Source organism: Scyliorhinus canicula, chromosome 9, assembly GCF_902713615.1.
Source record: "Scyliorhinus canicula chromosome 9, sScyCan1.1, whole genome shotgun sequence".
NCBI classification, from domain to species: Eukaryota; Metazoa; Chordata; class Chondrichthyes; order Carcharhiniformes; family Scyliorhinidae; genus Scyliorhinus; species Scyliorhinus canicula.
In genome coordinates, this window is record NC_052154.1 from 88903550 (window position 1) to 88919350 (window position 15801).

Below are 15801 nucleotides of genomic sequence, written 5' to 3' on the forward strand. Positions count from 1 at the left end.
TTCTGAATAGTTTGATACCCTCGGATATTTAACTCCCAGTCGTGACCATCCTTTAACCATGTTTCAGTAATGGCCACTAAATCATAGTCATTTACGATGATTTGTGCCATCAACTCATTTACTTTATTCCGAATACTACGAGCATTCAGGTAAAGTACGCTTATGTTGGTTTTTTTACCTCTGTTTTGAATCGTAACATCTCCAGTTTTATTCCTTTTGTTATTACTGGGCCTATTCACTGAGCTCCCCTCAGTCACTGTACCTTGTACTGTCGCTCTTTTAGATTTTTGACTATGTCTTCTCTGCCTTGCACTTTTCCCCTTACTTCCTTTTGCTTCTGTCCCTGTTTTACTACCTTCCAACTTCCTGCATCGGTTCCCATCCCCCTGCCACATTAGTTTAAACCCTCCCCAACAGCTCTAGAAAACACCCCCCCTAGGACATCGGTTCCAGTCCTGCCCAGTTTCATTCAGGACTGGACTTTAAAACAAGGGGGGTGGCCATCCTGATTAATAAAAGGGTGACATTCGAGGTGGGGAGGATAGAGGTAGACCCGGCAGGCAGATTTATTATGATTAGCGGGAAGCTAGAGGGAATGGCAGTGGTGCTGGTGAATATATATGCCCCAAACTGGGATGATGTCGCGTTTATCAGGAAGGTGCTGGGAAAGATCCTAGACCTTGACTAGCACCGGCTGATCATGGGGGGGTGACTTTAATACGGTCCTGGACCCGATGTTGGACCGGTCGAGTGCTAGGTCGGGGAAGCTATCAGCAATGGCAAAGGAACTGCGGGGGTTCATAGAGCGCATGGGAGGGGTGGATCCGTGGAGATTTGAGAGACCAAGGAGCAGGGAATATTCATTCTACTCCCATGTACATAAGGCGTACTGCAGGATTGATTTCTTGGTAATAGATAAAACACTGCTAGCAGGGGTTGAGGACACTGAGTACTCAGCAATTGTGGTCTCAGATCATGCACCACACAGGATAGACCTACAGGCAGACACGGGAATGTCCCAGCGCCCACAGCGGAGACTACATACAGGGCTGTTAGTGGATGAGGAGATCTGTGAGCGAGAGAGAGAGGCCATTCAGGAGTACATAAAGATCAATGACACGGGAGAGACTGCAGCTGGGGAAGGTCTGGGAGGCACTGAAAGCGGTTATTAGAGGGGAATGTATTTTGATTTGAGCCCATAGGGATAAAACTGAGCGGTTGGAACTGGACAGGTTGGTAGGAGAAATCTTACAGGTGGGCAGGAGCTATTCGGAGTCTCCAAATGAGGAGCTCCTGAAGGAGCATCAGAGACTTCAAATGGCGTTTGGGCTCCTTTCCACAGGAAAGGCGGAGGGTCAGCTGAGGAGGGGTAAAAGGGGCAATATATGAACATGGGGAGAAAGCTAGCAGGATGCTGGCACATCAGCTGAGGAAACAAGAGACGGTGAGAGAAATAGGGAAAATAAAGGATTTGAGGGGGAAGACGGTGACGGACCTGGAGGCGGTGAATGAAGTGTTCCGGGAATTTTATAGCCAGCTATACGAGTCAGAACCCCTGGTTAGGGAGGAGGGCATTCCTGTGGAGGCTAGAGTTCCTGAAGGTAAATCGGGAACTCTAAAATCTGGGGTAGAACTGGGGGGCCCGATTGGGCTTGGGGAAGTGATAGAGGGACTGGGGGCGATGCAATCGTGTAAAGCTCCGGTACCTGATGGATTCCCAGTGCAATTTTATAAGAAGTTCTCTGGATTACTGGGGCCGCTCCTGGTTAAGCTTTTAACGAGTCCAAGGAGCTGGGAGTACTCTCTTCGACGTTATCACAGGCATCAATTTCTCTCATCCTGAACCGTGACAAGGATCCGGAGAGCTGTGGATCGTACAGGCCAATCTCCCTCTTGAATGTAGATGCCAAATTATTGGCAAAGATCCTGGCCATTTGAATAGAGGATTGTGTCCTGGAGATAATTGGAGAGGATCAGATGGGATTTGTAAAGGGCAGGCACCTGACATCCAACATTAGACGGCTTCTTAATGTTATAGTTATGCCAGTGGAGGGACATGAGGCTGAGGTGGTAGTTGCCATGGACGCGGAGAAGGCTTTCGACCGAGTGCAGTGGAAGTATTTATGGGATATTTCAGGCAGGTTTGGGTTTGGGCAGGGATTTGTGGAGTGGGTCCAGCTATTGTACCAGGCCCCGGTGGCAAATGTAAGAACTAACCGAGTTTGGTCCGAATACTTTTGTCTTTGTCGGGGGACAAGCCAGGGATGCCCGCTCTCCCCATTACTGTGTGCCATGGCCATAGAACCCTTAGCAATGGCTCTGAGAGCAGCGAATACCTGGAATGGTATAGTGAGGGGGGGATAAGTTAAATATGGGAAAAAGCGAGATGTTCGTGATTCAGGCACGGGGGCAGGAAAGGAGGCTGTAGGAGCTACCTTTTAAAGTGGTTGGAAAGAGTTTAGATATCTGGGGATTCAAGTGGCCAAAGATTGGGGGCAGCTTCTCAAGTTAAATTTGGGCAAAGCAGTGGATCAAATGAGAAGGGATTTTTGTAGATGGGACATGCTCCCGCTGACGCTGGCGGGGGCGGGGGGGGGGGGGGGGGGGGGAGGGGGGGGGGGGTTCAGACGGTGAAGATGACGGTCCTTCCGAGACTGCTTTTCTTTTTTCAGTGTCTCCTGATTTTTGGCCCAAAGGCTTCTTTCAGAAGTATGAATGTGGCAATATCGAGGTTTATATGGGCAGGTAAAACCCCGAGATTAAAGAGAATACAACTGGAACAGGCCCGCGGGAAAGGGGGAGTGGCTCTCCCGAGCTTTATTAACTATCACTGGGCTGCCAACATATCGATGGTCAGGAAGTGGGTAGTAGGGCAGGGGTCGGTTTGGGAGCGGATGGAGGCAGCATCTTGCAACGGTACGAGTCTGGAGGCTTTACTGACGGTGCCCCTGCCATTCTCGCCAGCTCGGTCCTCCACAAGTCCTGTGTTGGTAGCAGCCCTGAGGGTGTGGGGGCAATGGAGGCAGCATACGAGACTGGAGTCAGTGTGGTCACCCATCTATGACAATCACCGGTTTGTCCTGGGGGGGGGGGGGCTGGATGAGGGCTTTAAGGTATGTCAGCAGGCAGGGATTGAAAGGTTTGGGGATCTATTCATCCAGGAGGGCTTTCCGACCTTGGAGACAATAGAGGAGGAGTTTGATTTGCCAGGTGGGAATGTGTTTCGGTATCTTCAAGTGCGGGACTTTGTACGGAGACAGGTCCCAAGCTTTCCTCGCCTCCCCCTGAGGGGACTACGGGATAAAGTGCTGTCAAAAACAGGGGTTGGAGGTGGGAAGGTTTCGGACATATACAGGGAAATGTTGGAGTGGGAAGTGGCCCCTATCAGAGAGGTGAAGAGGAAGTGGGAAGAGGAGTTGGGAGGGGAGCTGGAAACTGAACTGTGGGAAAAAGCCTTGAAAAGGGTAAATGCATCCTCGCCCTGTGCTGGACTCAGCTTGATTCAGTTCAAGGTACGAAAGGGAAAATCTCAGCAAGTCTGGCAGCATCTGTAGGGAGAGAAAAGAGCTAACGTTTCGAGTCCGATGACTCTTTGTCAAAGCTAACAGACAGAGAGAATGGGAAATATTTATACTGTAGAGTGAGAATGAAAGATGAGTCATAGCCACAGAAACCCACTGGGATTCACCCAGAGTTGGCAGCCGTTCATCGATTTCTTTAACAAAAACTGAACGTCAGCATTAAGGGGGGGAAAGGGAAAAAGTTGGGGGTAGGAAAAGTAGGAGGCATGGTAATGATAAATAAGGGCAGGGAATTTAGTGCATGGGTAATTGGGGATAGGGTGGGAGAAGTGGGGTACGTGGTTTATTGTGTGTTGTTATTTTCGGGGGTATTTTGTGCGTCGACCCGTGCGGTTGTTTTAGAAATGTCAATATGTTAAATTGTGAAAATTACAAATGCTTCAATAAAATATTTTCTAAAAAAAAACTCCAAGCTCATACCGAATGGCAAATTAGTGAATGAGTTCAGAAATGAATGTCAATTGATGCTGAAGTGCGGAGAATTCTCCACTCTGGACCTAGTGGCTGACCTGGCATTGCCCCAGTCTCAGGACTGTTAATGGTTAGGCATGTGTTTGATCTGGGCTCCAAGTGCAGTCCTCCACCCCGGCCATGCTTTTCCTACCTCCATAAATTCAGCACTGGACCGTACACACTGCCGGAAACACAGGAGGAAGTTTTCTTCAGTCGGAAGTATCTGGGCCAGCTGCAAGGGAATAGCAGGAATGCCGTTATTTCTCTTTGGACTATGGTTTGTTTCAGTCTCCCAATAACTCCCCACACAGCTGACACAACAGGAACCAGAACCACATTACCTTTCGCCAGACCCCACCTCCCCGTCCCCTTCACCTCCCCACCACCCACACACAACTGACAGAACAGGAACCAGAGCCACATTGACTTTTGTCAGCTTTCACCAAGCTAACTCCACAGCTGATCTTTGGGGGGTGGGGGGGGGAGCGGCCGAGAGTACTCAGGGTGACTGTGGTTTTGATCTGCCAAGCTCAGCATGGCAGGGATTGGATATTCAGGTCTAGCTTAACTCTTCCGGGTGGAGGCCATGGGTTAACAGTCACACAAAAGGTGGCTCTTGCATAAGAACATTGACTAAGACCTTTTAACCCCTACAAATGGGCACCAAAAGTACAGAAAACCTCCCCACTTTATCCCCCATTGACCGCACTGCCAACCAAGTCAGCCACCCAGCTGAAACTTCAGTAGAGACGAGGCGAGGGAAACCTTGCCCTCGGAACAAGGAACCACATGTGGAGGCCCAAAACCGGCAAGGGTCGACCCTGCAGAGTTCCCTGCACAGACGGACCAAATGATGTGCTTCATCACCTCAGAGTTCCAAAAACATAGGGAGGAGTGGGAAAAGACCTCTTGGCGGCCATTGAGGCGGCAGTTGATGCCACAACGGTGCCCCTGAAGGAGGCAATCGACAAAATGGAGTGGAGGCTAGAGGAACGGGCGATGAAGACAAGGGACCTCGAAAAAGCCACCATGGACCAAGGAGATTGCATTTCGGCATTTGAGGCTGAGATGGCGAGACTGATCAAGACCAAAAGTGGTTGAAAGACAAGGTCGACGACCAAGAGAAGTGATCACATTGGCAAATCGTGGGAGTGCCTGAGGGAACAGAGAGGGGATCCCACAGAATACATTGCAGCGATGCTCAGGACGCTGGTTGGCGAGGAGGGCTTCGTCAAGCCTGCGGAGGCGGACGCCGCCCACAGGCCGCTCTGGCAACGGCCCGTGACTGGGGATCCACCGCGGGAAATAATTGTGAAGCTCCACAGGTACCGGATAAGAGTACAAAAGGGCGCAAGTGGGAAGGACATCCCATCCCTTGGTGCAGACATGGCCAAGCGCTGGGCGGAATTAAACAGGGCCAAATCCGTGCTCTACAAAAGTAGGGTGTTGTTTGGCATTTTCGACCCTGTCAAACTGTGGGTCACGTACCAGGGCAAAGAGCTACACTTTGAGCTCCCGGAGGAAGCCAACAAATTCATCCAGAAAAATAGTCTGGGCAAGCAACAATTAAGGGCATGGCCAGTGCAGGCTGTAAGAAGCTGAGAGGGACTGGGGTGATCACATGCAGATGTGCAGGGGAGGAGGAGGAGAGGTGGACGGGGCTAAATTGGGGTATCCGAAGATCAAGGGAGCCACTACACTAGTGAACAGGCTGGTGTACGGAGATACAGCGAAGGAGGAGGCTGCAGCGCATCTCCCGGGAGGGAGGGAGGGAGCACCTGGCTGGAGGAGGAGGAAAAACAGAATCTCTGGGGAAACAAAGTGCAAGAAGGTGGGGGGGGGCAGTAGAGATGGGGGCAAAACTAATGGGGGGGGGGGGGGAAGGGTAGAGCGCTGGTTGCAACAGGTCGCATGCGGCGACGGTGAAAAAGAGGAAGCAGTCGGTGGCCATCTTGAATGGCCCGTGGCGAGGCAGGCCTGGACGAACAGGGCCAGGTCCGCAGGGGGAGTATGGTTAATCCCACATTGGGGTGTGGGGGTGACAGTCCCTTCCATCCAGATAGTAACATAGAAGGTGGGATGCCTAAAGGGGCCGGTGAAGAGATCCAGAGTCCTCGCCCATCTTAAGAGTCTGAGTGTGGAAGTAATCTTCCTACAGGAGACTCACCCAAGAAAGAGGGACCGACTGCAGGTAAGGATGGGCGGGGTGGTACAAGTGTTCCATGCATGTTTTGACATTAGGGGAGGAGGAGTGGGCCATTCTAGAAAACAGGAAAGTTTCATTCATGGTGCGAGCAGGGGCGCGATTTGTAATGGTAAGCGGGCCCATGGAAGGGGCCCCTTTAGTCTTGGTGAATATATATGCCCTGAACTGGAATGGTGCAGAGTTCATCAAAAAGACAATGATCGAGCTCCCTGACCTAGATACTCATTGACTCATCATGGGGGGGTTGACTTCAACTGTGTTGAAAAGGGACAGATCCAACCCCAGGACAGGAACAATGTCAGGTACGCCACAGGAATTAGACGTCTTTGTGGAGCAGATGGAGTTGGGGGTCTGAACCTTTGGAGGTTCAATCACCTGAGTAAAAAATAATTTTCTTTTTTCTCTCATGTAAAACCATCAGACATAGGAGCAGAATTAGGCCACTCGGCCCATCGAGTCTGCTCCGCCATTCAATCATGGCTGATATTTTCTCATTCTCATTCTCCTGCCTTCTCCCATAACCCTTGATCCCCTTATTGATCAACATCCTATCTCTGTCTTAAAGCCACTCAGTGAATTGGCCTCCACAGCCTTCTGCGTCAAAGTGTTCCACAGATTCACCACCCTCTTGTTGAAAAGGACGGCACAAGGCCTACTCATGTATAGATTTCTTTGTCCTAGGGAAAATGATGCTTCCACGGGTAACAAAAGCGGAAGGCTCCATGATTGTAATCTCCAACAACGTGCCACAATTACATGGCCGTGATTTTGGAGAGGGGCGGATCCAACGCCCCCCCCCCCCCCCCCCCCCCCATGGAGGCTGGATGCAGCTCTCTTCACAGATAAGGAGTTCTGCACAAATATACCCAAGCGATTGACGCTTATGTAACCTGCATCAAGAACATGGAGGTCTCACCCTCCACGTTCTGGGAAGCACTGAAGGTGGGAATCAGGTGGGGAATTATAGCATATAGGGCCGTTAGGGACAAGAAAGAAAGGGTAACCAAGCTGTGATTGGTCGACTCCACATTCAGGTGGATCGTCCGTACTCCAGGGCCCCAACCGTGGAACTGCTGGCGAAGAGGAAAAAGCTGCAGATAGAATGTAACCTACATTCCACAAGGAAGGCAGTCCAGCAGCTCTGCCAGGCTTGGTAGACCTTTTACAAACACGGAGACAAAGCCAGCTGCATGCAGGCACACCAGCTACTAATGCAAGTAGCCGCAAAAGAGACAAAAGAGGCATGTTAGAGACAGAAATGGAAAGATGGTGGCAGACCCGAACGAGATAAACAAGGCCTTTGCAAACTTTTACCGAGGTCTGTACACCTGCAAATCCCCGGAGGGGGACTCGTTCCTCGACGGACTGGATACCACTAGTGGGAAAGGACAGGAAACATGGGCTGGAAACATCGCTAGAGTTGAGCAAAAACGTGGAATGTATTAATTCCATGCAGTCAGGGAAAGTGCCGGGACCGGATGTGTTCCCGGGAGACTTTTGCAAAAAATTAATGGCAGCACCGGCCCCACACCTGTGGGAGATGTTCAATGACTCACTGACTAAGGGGCCTGCTGCCCACACTGATCCCCAAAAAGGACAAAGATCCAAACGAGTGTGGATCGTACAGACCCATCTCTCTTGAACACTGATGCAAAAATTCTGGCAAGATCCCTGCCGGACTCACACTTTTGGACACAAAGGTAGGGCTGGACTGGGTAGGTGAGTACAAATGTGGCGACGTTTACGGACGACTCATATAAAATGTCAAGACCCCACTGGATGAGACCAGGTGGAAATGAGGGGAAGAGCTGGGTGTGGTGATTGGGAGGGAACTCTGGATTGAGGCCTGATGCAAGTCAAGGTGGTGCACAAACCCCACCTTACTAAGACAAGCATGAGTGAGTTCCTCCCGGAGGTGGAGGATAGTTGCGAGTGGTGTCAGGGGGGTCTGGCCAACCACACCCACATGTTCTAATCCTGCCCCAGACTCAGAGAGTTCTGGACGGCTTTTTTTGAGGCTATGTCCAGGGTTGTGGAGGGTTGAGGTGGAGCTATGCCCATCTGTGGCGGTCTTCAGGGTGTCAGAGCATCAAGAGCTCTGGACAGGGAAGGGAACGGACGCCCTGGCCTTCACCTCATTGACCGGCAGGAAGAGACTTCTGCTGGGTTGGAAGTCGACAGCGCCACCCAGGGCCTTGGCGTGGCTCTCAGACCTTGCCGAATTCCTGAAACTAGAACAAAATAAAATTCTCGAACAGGGGCTCAGAGGAGAAATTCTACAACATATGGAAGAAGTTCACAAACCTCTTTGAGGATCTGTTCGCAACCAGGAAACTCGGGAGTGTAACACAGGAGCTTTTACCCGGCGATTTTGGAAGAATCCGGCCCAAGAGCTCTGGCATGGATTGGAAATACGAATGTAAATCAGAAAATATGGGCGAGGGAACCTTGGTCACAGGAAAGGTGACAACTGGTTGTACAGATGTCTATGAAGTTGTTGTTGCCTAGTTTTTTTATTTTGTGTGTTCTGCCAATGGCTCTGTTTCTTGTTATGTATAAATTTTGCTACTAAATATTTAACCCCAATAAAAATATTTAAAAACATATTCAGGTCTAAGTGTATCCCAGGAGTAATTGCTGCGAGATTCAGATCCATCGCATTGTTCCATCATTTTTTTCCCAAACTGAAAAGACGTCCAGATATTTTTCTTTCTTCCAATTTGACCCACAGCCTCCTGATAGGCCAACGTTTGATCCTGATGTTTCACAGGCTATTTGACTATGGGGGCATCTCGCTAGATCCAAATGTTCTGAACCCAATTGTAATAAAGCTCCGACACCATTCCTCCACCGCCAACCCCCCCCCCCCCCCCCCACCCCCCTCATGCTGAGTCCAGACACACTTACCTCAGAAATCTCAATCCTGCCATCTGCATTCTTGTCATATTTCTCCATAAATTCCTTCATCTGTATTTCCTGTGTTTGTGAAACAAAACACACTTAAATACATTTCACTGTCAGGGTGAGCGCGAACGTTTGATTCAAATCTGGGGAGTCTGTCAGAGTGAGACTATTCACTAATCTGTCATCATCTCCCATGGGTCGGACATCAAAGCAATCTATGCATAAGAGACACACACCCACCACCACAACCCATACCCACCCACCATATACCCACCCGCACACACCTACATTCATCCAAACATATACACGCCTACATCCACCCATACATCAAACCACACACATGCACACACCCAACCACACACATGCACACATCCAACCACACGCATGCACACACCCAATCACACGCATGCACACACCCAACCACACGCATGCACGCACACCCAACCACACGCACACCCAACCACACGCACACCCAACCACACGCACACCCAACCACACGCACACCCAACCACACGCACACAAACTTTTATTAGAACACAAGAAATATGACCAGGGACAGGCCATTCTGCTTCTTAAAGCTGCTTCACCATTTAATTAGATCACGGCTGATCTAATCTTTGCCTTCTGTCACTTTCCTGTCTGTCCCCCAAAACCTTCAACTCCCTTATCGATCAAAAATCTGCCTAAGTCGACCGTGAGTATATTCATTGATCGAGTCCCCGTTGCTCTCTGTGGAAGGGTTGCACGAGAGAGTGATGGGTTCAATGAATCACTCCTCCAGACTCATAATGGCCACTGGGTCACTGTTGGCCATTCTGTGGAGGGCTTACCCTCTCCAAATCATAGCCAGGAAGCTGTGGCCTTTTCAAAAATATATTTACCAAGCCTTCTCCTTCTCGCCCCACATTCAGCAGAAACTGTCTCCTTGGTTGCTGGGACTGCTGATCGCTAAGTCCTGGAGGACCTCTCAATGACCTTCCGGTGTCAGAATCCTGTCCAGCATCCCTGATTCAATAGCGAGTCTGTTCCCTGCCAGTAATAGACCTGGCACTTTAGAAATTCTGGTGGGCACGTCATGAACCTGCAGAGCAGGGTTGAGACCTGGATTGGAACTGACCATAAGACATAGGAGCAGAAGTAGGCCATTCTGCCCATCGAATCTGCTCCACCATTCAATGAGATCATGACTGATCAGAAATGATAATACTTAACCCCACTTTCTGGCCTTATCCCCATAACCCTTGATTCCCTCACTGATTAAAAGTCTGTCAATCACAGCACTGAACATACTTAATGACCCAGCATCTACAGCTCTCTCTGGTAAAGAATTCCACAGATTAATTATTATTAATAATAATAATCACTTATTCTCACGAGTAGGCTTCAATGAAGTTACTGTGAAAAGCCCCTAGTCGCTACATTCCGACGCCTGTTCGGGAAGGCCGGTACCAGAATTGAACCTACGCTGCTGGTCTTGTTCTGCATTACAAGCCAGCTGTTTAGCCCACGGTGCTAAACCACTACTCTCTGAGGGAAGAAATTTCTCCTCATCTCTGATTTAAATGGGTGACCCCTTACTCTGAGATTATACCCTCTGGTCCTAGACTCTCCCACAAATTACCTGGGGCTGGTTTAGCACACTGGGCTAAACAGCTGGCTTGTAATGCCGGACAAGGCAGCAGCGCAGGTTCAATTCCCCTACCGGCCTCCCTGAACAGGTGCCGGAATGTGGCGACTAGGGGCTTTTCACAGTAACTTCATTGAAGCCTACTTGTGACAATAAGTTATTATTATTAAGTGGGAACATCCTTGCAGCATCGACCCTGTGAAGCCCCCTGAGAATCCTGAATGTCTCAATAAGTTCACCTCTCGTTCTTCTAAACTCCAATGAGTACAGACCCAATCTACTCAACCTCTCCTCATAAGAAAATCCCTCCATAACAGGGTCAACCCAGTGAACCATCTCTGGACTGCCTCCATTGCCAGTGTGTCTTTCCTTAGATTTCGGGACCAAAACTATTCATAGTATTCTAGGTGTGGTCTAACTAAGATCTTGTATCATTTTAGCAAGACTTCCTTATTTTTATACTCCATTCTCTTTGAAATAAAGGCCAACATTCCATTTGTCTTCCAAATTCCCTGCTGAACTTACATGTTAGCTTTTTGTGATTTATGTATGAGGACCCCCAAATCCCTCCATGATGCAGCTTTCTGCAGTCTTTCTCCAGTTAAATAATATTCACCTCCTTTATTCTTCCTCCCAAAGTGCATAACTTCACATTTTCCTACATTATATTCCATCTAAGTTTTTGTCCACTCACCTAACCTGCCTATATCCCTCAGTAGACTCTTTGTGTCATCCTCTCCACTTGCATTCCCACCTATTTCTGTGTAATCTGCAAATTTGGCAATCGTGCACTCACTTCCCTCGTCCAAGTTATTAATATATTTTGTAAATAACTGTGACTCCAGCACTGATCCCTGTGGCATTCTATGAGTTATAGGTTGTCACACCGAAAATGGCCCTCTTATCCCAATTGTCTGTCTTCTATCAATTAGCCAGTCCTCTATCCTTGTTAATATACTACCCCAACACCATGGGCTCCTATCTTATTAAGTAGCCTTTTGTGCGGTTCCTTTGGAACAAGTATATTATATTTTCTGCTTCCCCTTCATCTATTCTGCTTGTTACCACCTCAAAGATTTCTACTAAATTTGTCAGACATGTTTATGAAGCCATGCTGACTCTGTTTGATTATATTACATATTTCTAAATGCTCTGGTTTCCTGATTCAATTTAAAATCATCGCCGCCCCCTTTAGAATTGGACCCTTTATTTTATATTGTCCCTCCTCATTCTTCACACCAAAATCAATCACTTTTCTGCATTAAGTTTTATCTGCCACCTCTCCATCCATCCCCCCAACTTGTGCACGTCCCTTTGAAGTTCTACGCTGTCCTCCTCACAGTCCACAATACTTCCAAATTTTGTATAATTTGTAAATTTTGAAATTGTGCCCTGTGCCCCAAGATCTAGGTCATTAATATATATCAGGAAGAACAGAGGTCCAAGCAACGATCCCTGGAGAACTCAACCAAAAATGTTCATCAAGTCAGGAAAACACCCATTAACCACTACTCTCTGTTTCCTGTCACTTGCCCAATTTTGTATCCCTGTTGCGACTGTCCCTTTTATTCCATGAGCTATAACTTTTCGCACAGGTCTGTTGAGTTGCATTGTGATGAATGTAGGAATTTCAGACATACATTGTATCATATATATTTGGTGCAGTAAGGGTTAAAATCCTGGGTTAGTGTGTGTACGACTGCCGCAGTCATGGTTTTAAAGAATCCAGTTTGAAAGACAGCAGATCCTTTATAGAGACAGAGGTGCAATTAAAGCATCATAAAACTAAGATCATAATTCATTCCAGCCATGGATGTTGTTCGCTGAAGTTGGGCTAATGGAACTTTGTTTATACAAAGAGGGTTCCCTGGGAGTAGATAATTAGAGACATTGTGTTCAGCTTAATAAGATGATGTAGTTAATGGGAGGAGCCAGGGGCTGAAGTAGTCAGGTGCTGAGTTTTCAGTTTTGAAGTTAAGTTTTAGATTGGGGTGTGAACAGATAAGAAGCTGTACTCTCAATACAGTGAGATCTATCTGTGGACAGACTAGCTGTTCATGGAGAAACAGTTCAGTTAAAGATTTGACTGGGGACAGATCAGAAGCAGATGACCTCAAGGCAGTGAGATTTGCCTGTAAACAGGATGGGAGCAATTTCAAAGGCTGACAGTTTAAACAGTAGTTGAGACAAATCAAACTGGGTCCTGAAGGATATTTCTTTTTCAAAGTGGGTTATCAAAGACATCTCTTTACAGCAAGTATTCCTGAGACTGCTAACTCAATTTAAAAGTGGATTGTGATCCGAGATGGGTTTTGTTTGAGTGGAGATAAAGGTAGGAGTTATGATTGTTTCATTGGATTGATAAGCATTGTTTAACTGGTAATTGAAAGCTATTTGGCTTTATAATTTTAAAGTTATTAATACGGTGTTAGTAATAAAATTTGTTTTAATATACTATGTCCCTATTTGTGCGTGGAATCATTCCTGGAGTGAAGTATCCTTTCCTCACAGCTTTACAAGATTAAAATAAAATATTGGAGTTTCTGTCCGGTACCCTAGCAGCTGTTAGTCCGGGATCGTAATAGGCACTGTATTAACTGCCATTTGGAAGTCCATGTACATTACATCAACAGTGTTACCATCATCAACCTTCTCTGTTATCTCATCAAACCATCCAGCAAATAAGTTAAACATGATTAACTCTTAACAAATCTGTGCTAACTTTTCTTAATTGACCTGCATTAACGCAATTTTTCCCAAATTATTGTAGGTGGGTTTATCTTTACGTACTTTTCTGAACAAGGGTGTGAGGCTTGCAATTCTCTGGTCCTCTGGCTCCCATCCCCCACCCCCTCCCCAAACTGAAAAATTATGGCCTGTTTCTTTACAATTTCCATTCTCCCTTCCCTCAGCATCCTTGGATGCATCTCAACTGATCCTGGTGTCTTATCAACTTGAAGTACAGATGGCCTATCCAATATCTCCTCCTTACTCATTTTAAACCCATTATGTTACTGATGATTGTGAATGGGGTGGTAATTGGTCGGTTTGGATTTGTTGTGCATTGTGTGTGCAGGACATACTTGGGAAATTTTCCACATTGCTGGGTAGAAACCAGTGTTATAGTTGTACTGGAAATGCTTAGTTAGGTGCACAGCTAGTTCTGACACACAAGTCTTCTGAACTTACATTTGGGATGTTGTCATGGCCCTTGGTCTTGCTTGTCTCATCATATCAATCACAGGTATGGCCATATCTACTTCCTTGTATCACTCACCCACCCACATCCTTCTTTCCAGTCCCAACCCTACCTCCTTCTGTATCTGTCAGCGGAAACAAAAATCTCCCAATTCACTAACAAGTGCACTTTCAAAATCCCAACTATCTAACTTTGACCCTTTATTTGCCATGATATTTCTGCAGCTCCTGATTTATTCAATTGCACTCTCGCCAATAAAATCATTACGTTCTCTCATGTTGGCTATTCTCTCTGGTACAGCCCTCATGCCCCCTCCCTTAATATACAAACATACCAGTTAGGAGCAGAATTAGGCCAATCGGCCATTCAATAAGATCATCGCTGCTCTGACTGTACTCTCCCACCTCTCCCCATAACCTTTCACCCTCCCTGTTTAGTAAGAATCTCTCCCCCTCTGCCTTGGAACAGTCAAAGACTGTGTTTGCACAGCCTTTTGAGGAATGGAGATTCAAAGACACACGATCTTCTGAGAGAAAGAAATCCTCCTCATCTCTGTCTTAAATGGGTGATCTATTTTTAATAATTGACTCCTAGTTCCAGATTCTCCCACAAGAGGAAATCCTCTCCACATCCAGCCTGTCAATACCCCTCAGGATTTTATATGTTTCAATCAAGTCATCTCTTACTCTTCTAAACTCCAGTGCATACAAATCTAGGGGCTTTTCACAGTAACTTCATTGAAGCCTACTCGTGACAATAAGCGATTTTCATTTCATTTTCATCTATAATCTGACCAATCTTTCCTCATAAGACAACCCACCCATTCCAAGTATTAGTCTGGTAAACCTTCTCTGAATCAATGTATTTACATCCTTCTCTAAATAAGGAGACCATACTGTACACAGTACTCCAGATGTGGTCTCATGTGTAACTGGAGCATAACCTCCCTACTTTTGCATTCAATTTGCCTCACAATAAACAATACCATTCTATTAGCTTTCCTAATTATTTGCGGCACCTGTATACTAGCCTTTGCGATACATGCTCGAGGACAGCTGGATCACTCTGCATCCTAGAGCTTTGCAATCTGTCACCATTTAGATAATATGCTTCTTTTTCATTCTTCCTGCCAAAATGGACAATTTCACACATGCTCCCATTACACTTCATTTGTCAGATCTTTGTCCATTCACTTAATTTATCAGTCTCCCCTTTGTAGCCTCCTGATGTTCTCTTCACAACTTACTTTCAGTGACTGATCCATGCAAACATTTCTTATTATCATGTGGACTGAATCAAATTGGCCATAGACTGGCATCTGCGATGCTGTGGACTTCAGCAGGTGTTTGAGATGGAGTATCCACTTGACACTTCTGCCTGAAGATGATTGCAAATGCCTTATCTTTTGCACTGAGGGTGGGTTCCCTCATGGTTGAGGATGGGGATGTTCATGGCCTCCTCCTCCAGTGAATTGTCAGATGTCTACCACCATTCATGACTGGATGTGGCAGGACTGCAGAGCTTAGATTTGATCCAATAGTTATGGAATTGCTTAGTTCTATCCAATACTTCCTGCTTATGTTGTTTGGCACGAAAGTAGTCCTGTGCTGTAGCTTCACCAGGTTGATAGCTCATTTTTCAGGTTGCTCCTGGCATGCCTTCTTGCACTCTTCAGTGAACCAGGGTTGATCCCTTGGCTTGGTGGTAATGGTAAAGTGGGGGATTTGCTGGGCCACGAGGTTGAATACAGTTCTGCTGTTGCTGATGGCCCACAGCGCCTCCTTGATGCCCAGTCTTGAGATGCTAGATTTGTTCGAAGTCTATCCCATTT

The 15801-nt window shown here is 47.1% G+C and overlaps 1 protein-coding gene across 2 annotated transcripts in view; it reads right to left on the reverse strand.

Annotated features, from left to right (window-relative positions):
• calb2a (calbindin 2a) overlaps nucleotides 1-15801 on the reverse strand; it is a 110564-nt gene that overhangs the window by 76280 nt on the left and 18483 nt on the right. For both annotated transcript variants that reach the window (XM_038807139.1, XM_038807138.1), the window contains exons 3-4: nucleotides 9148-9216; nucleotides 4186-4266 (exon numbers count right to left, since the gene is read on the reverse strand). In XM_038807139.1, the coding sequence (XP_038663067.1) occupies nucleotides 4186-4266; nucleotides 9148-9216 (150 nt within the window). The remainder of the gene's footprint in view (nucleotides 1-4185; nucleotides 4267-9147; nucleotides 9217-15801) is intronic.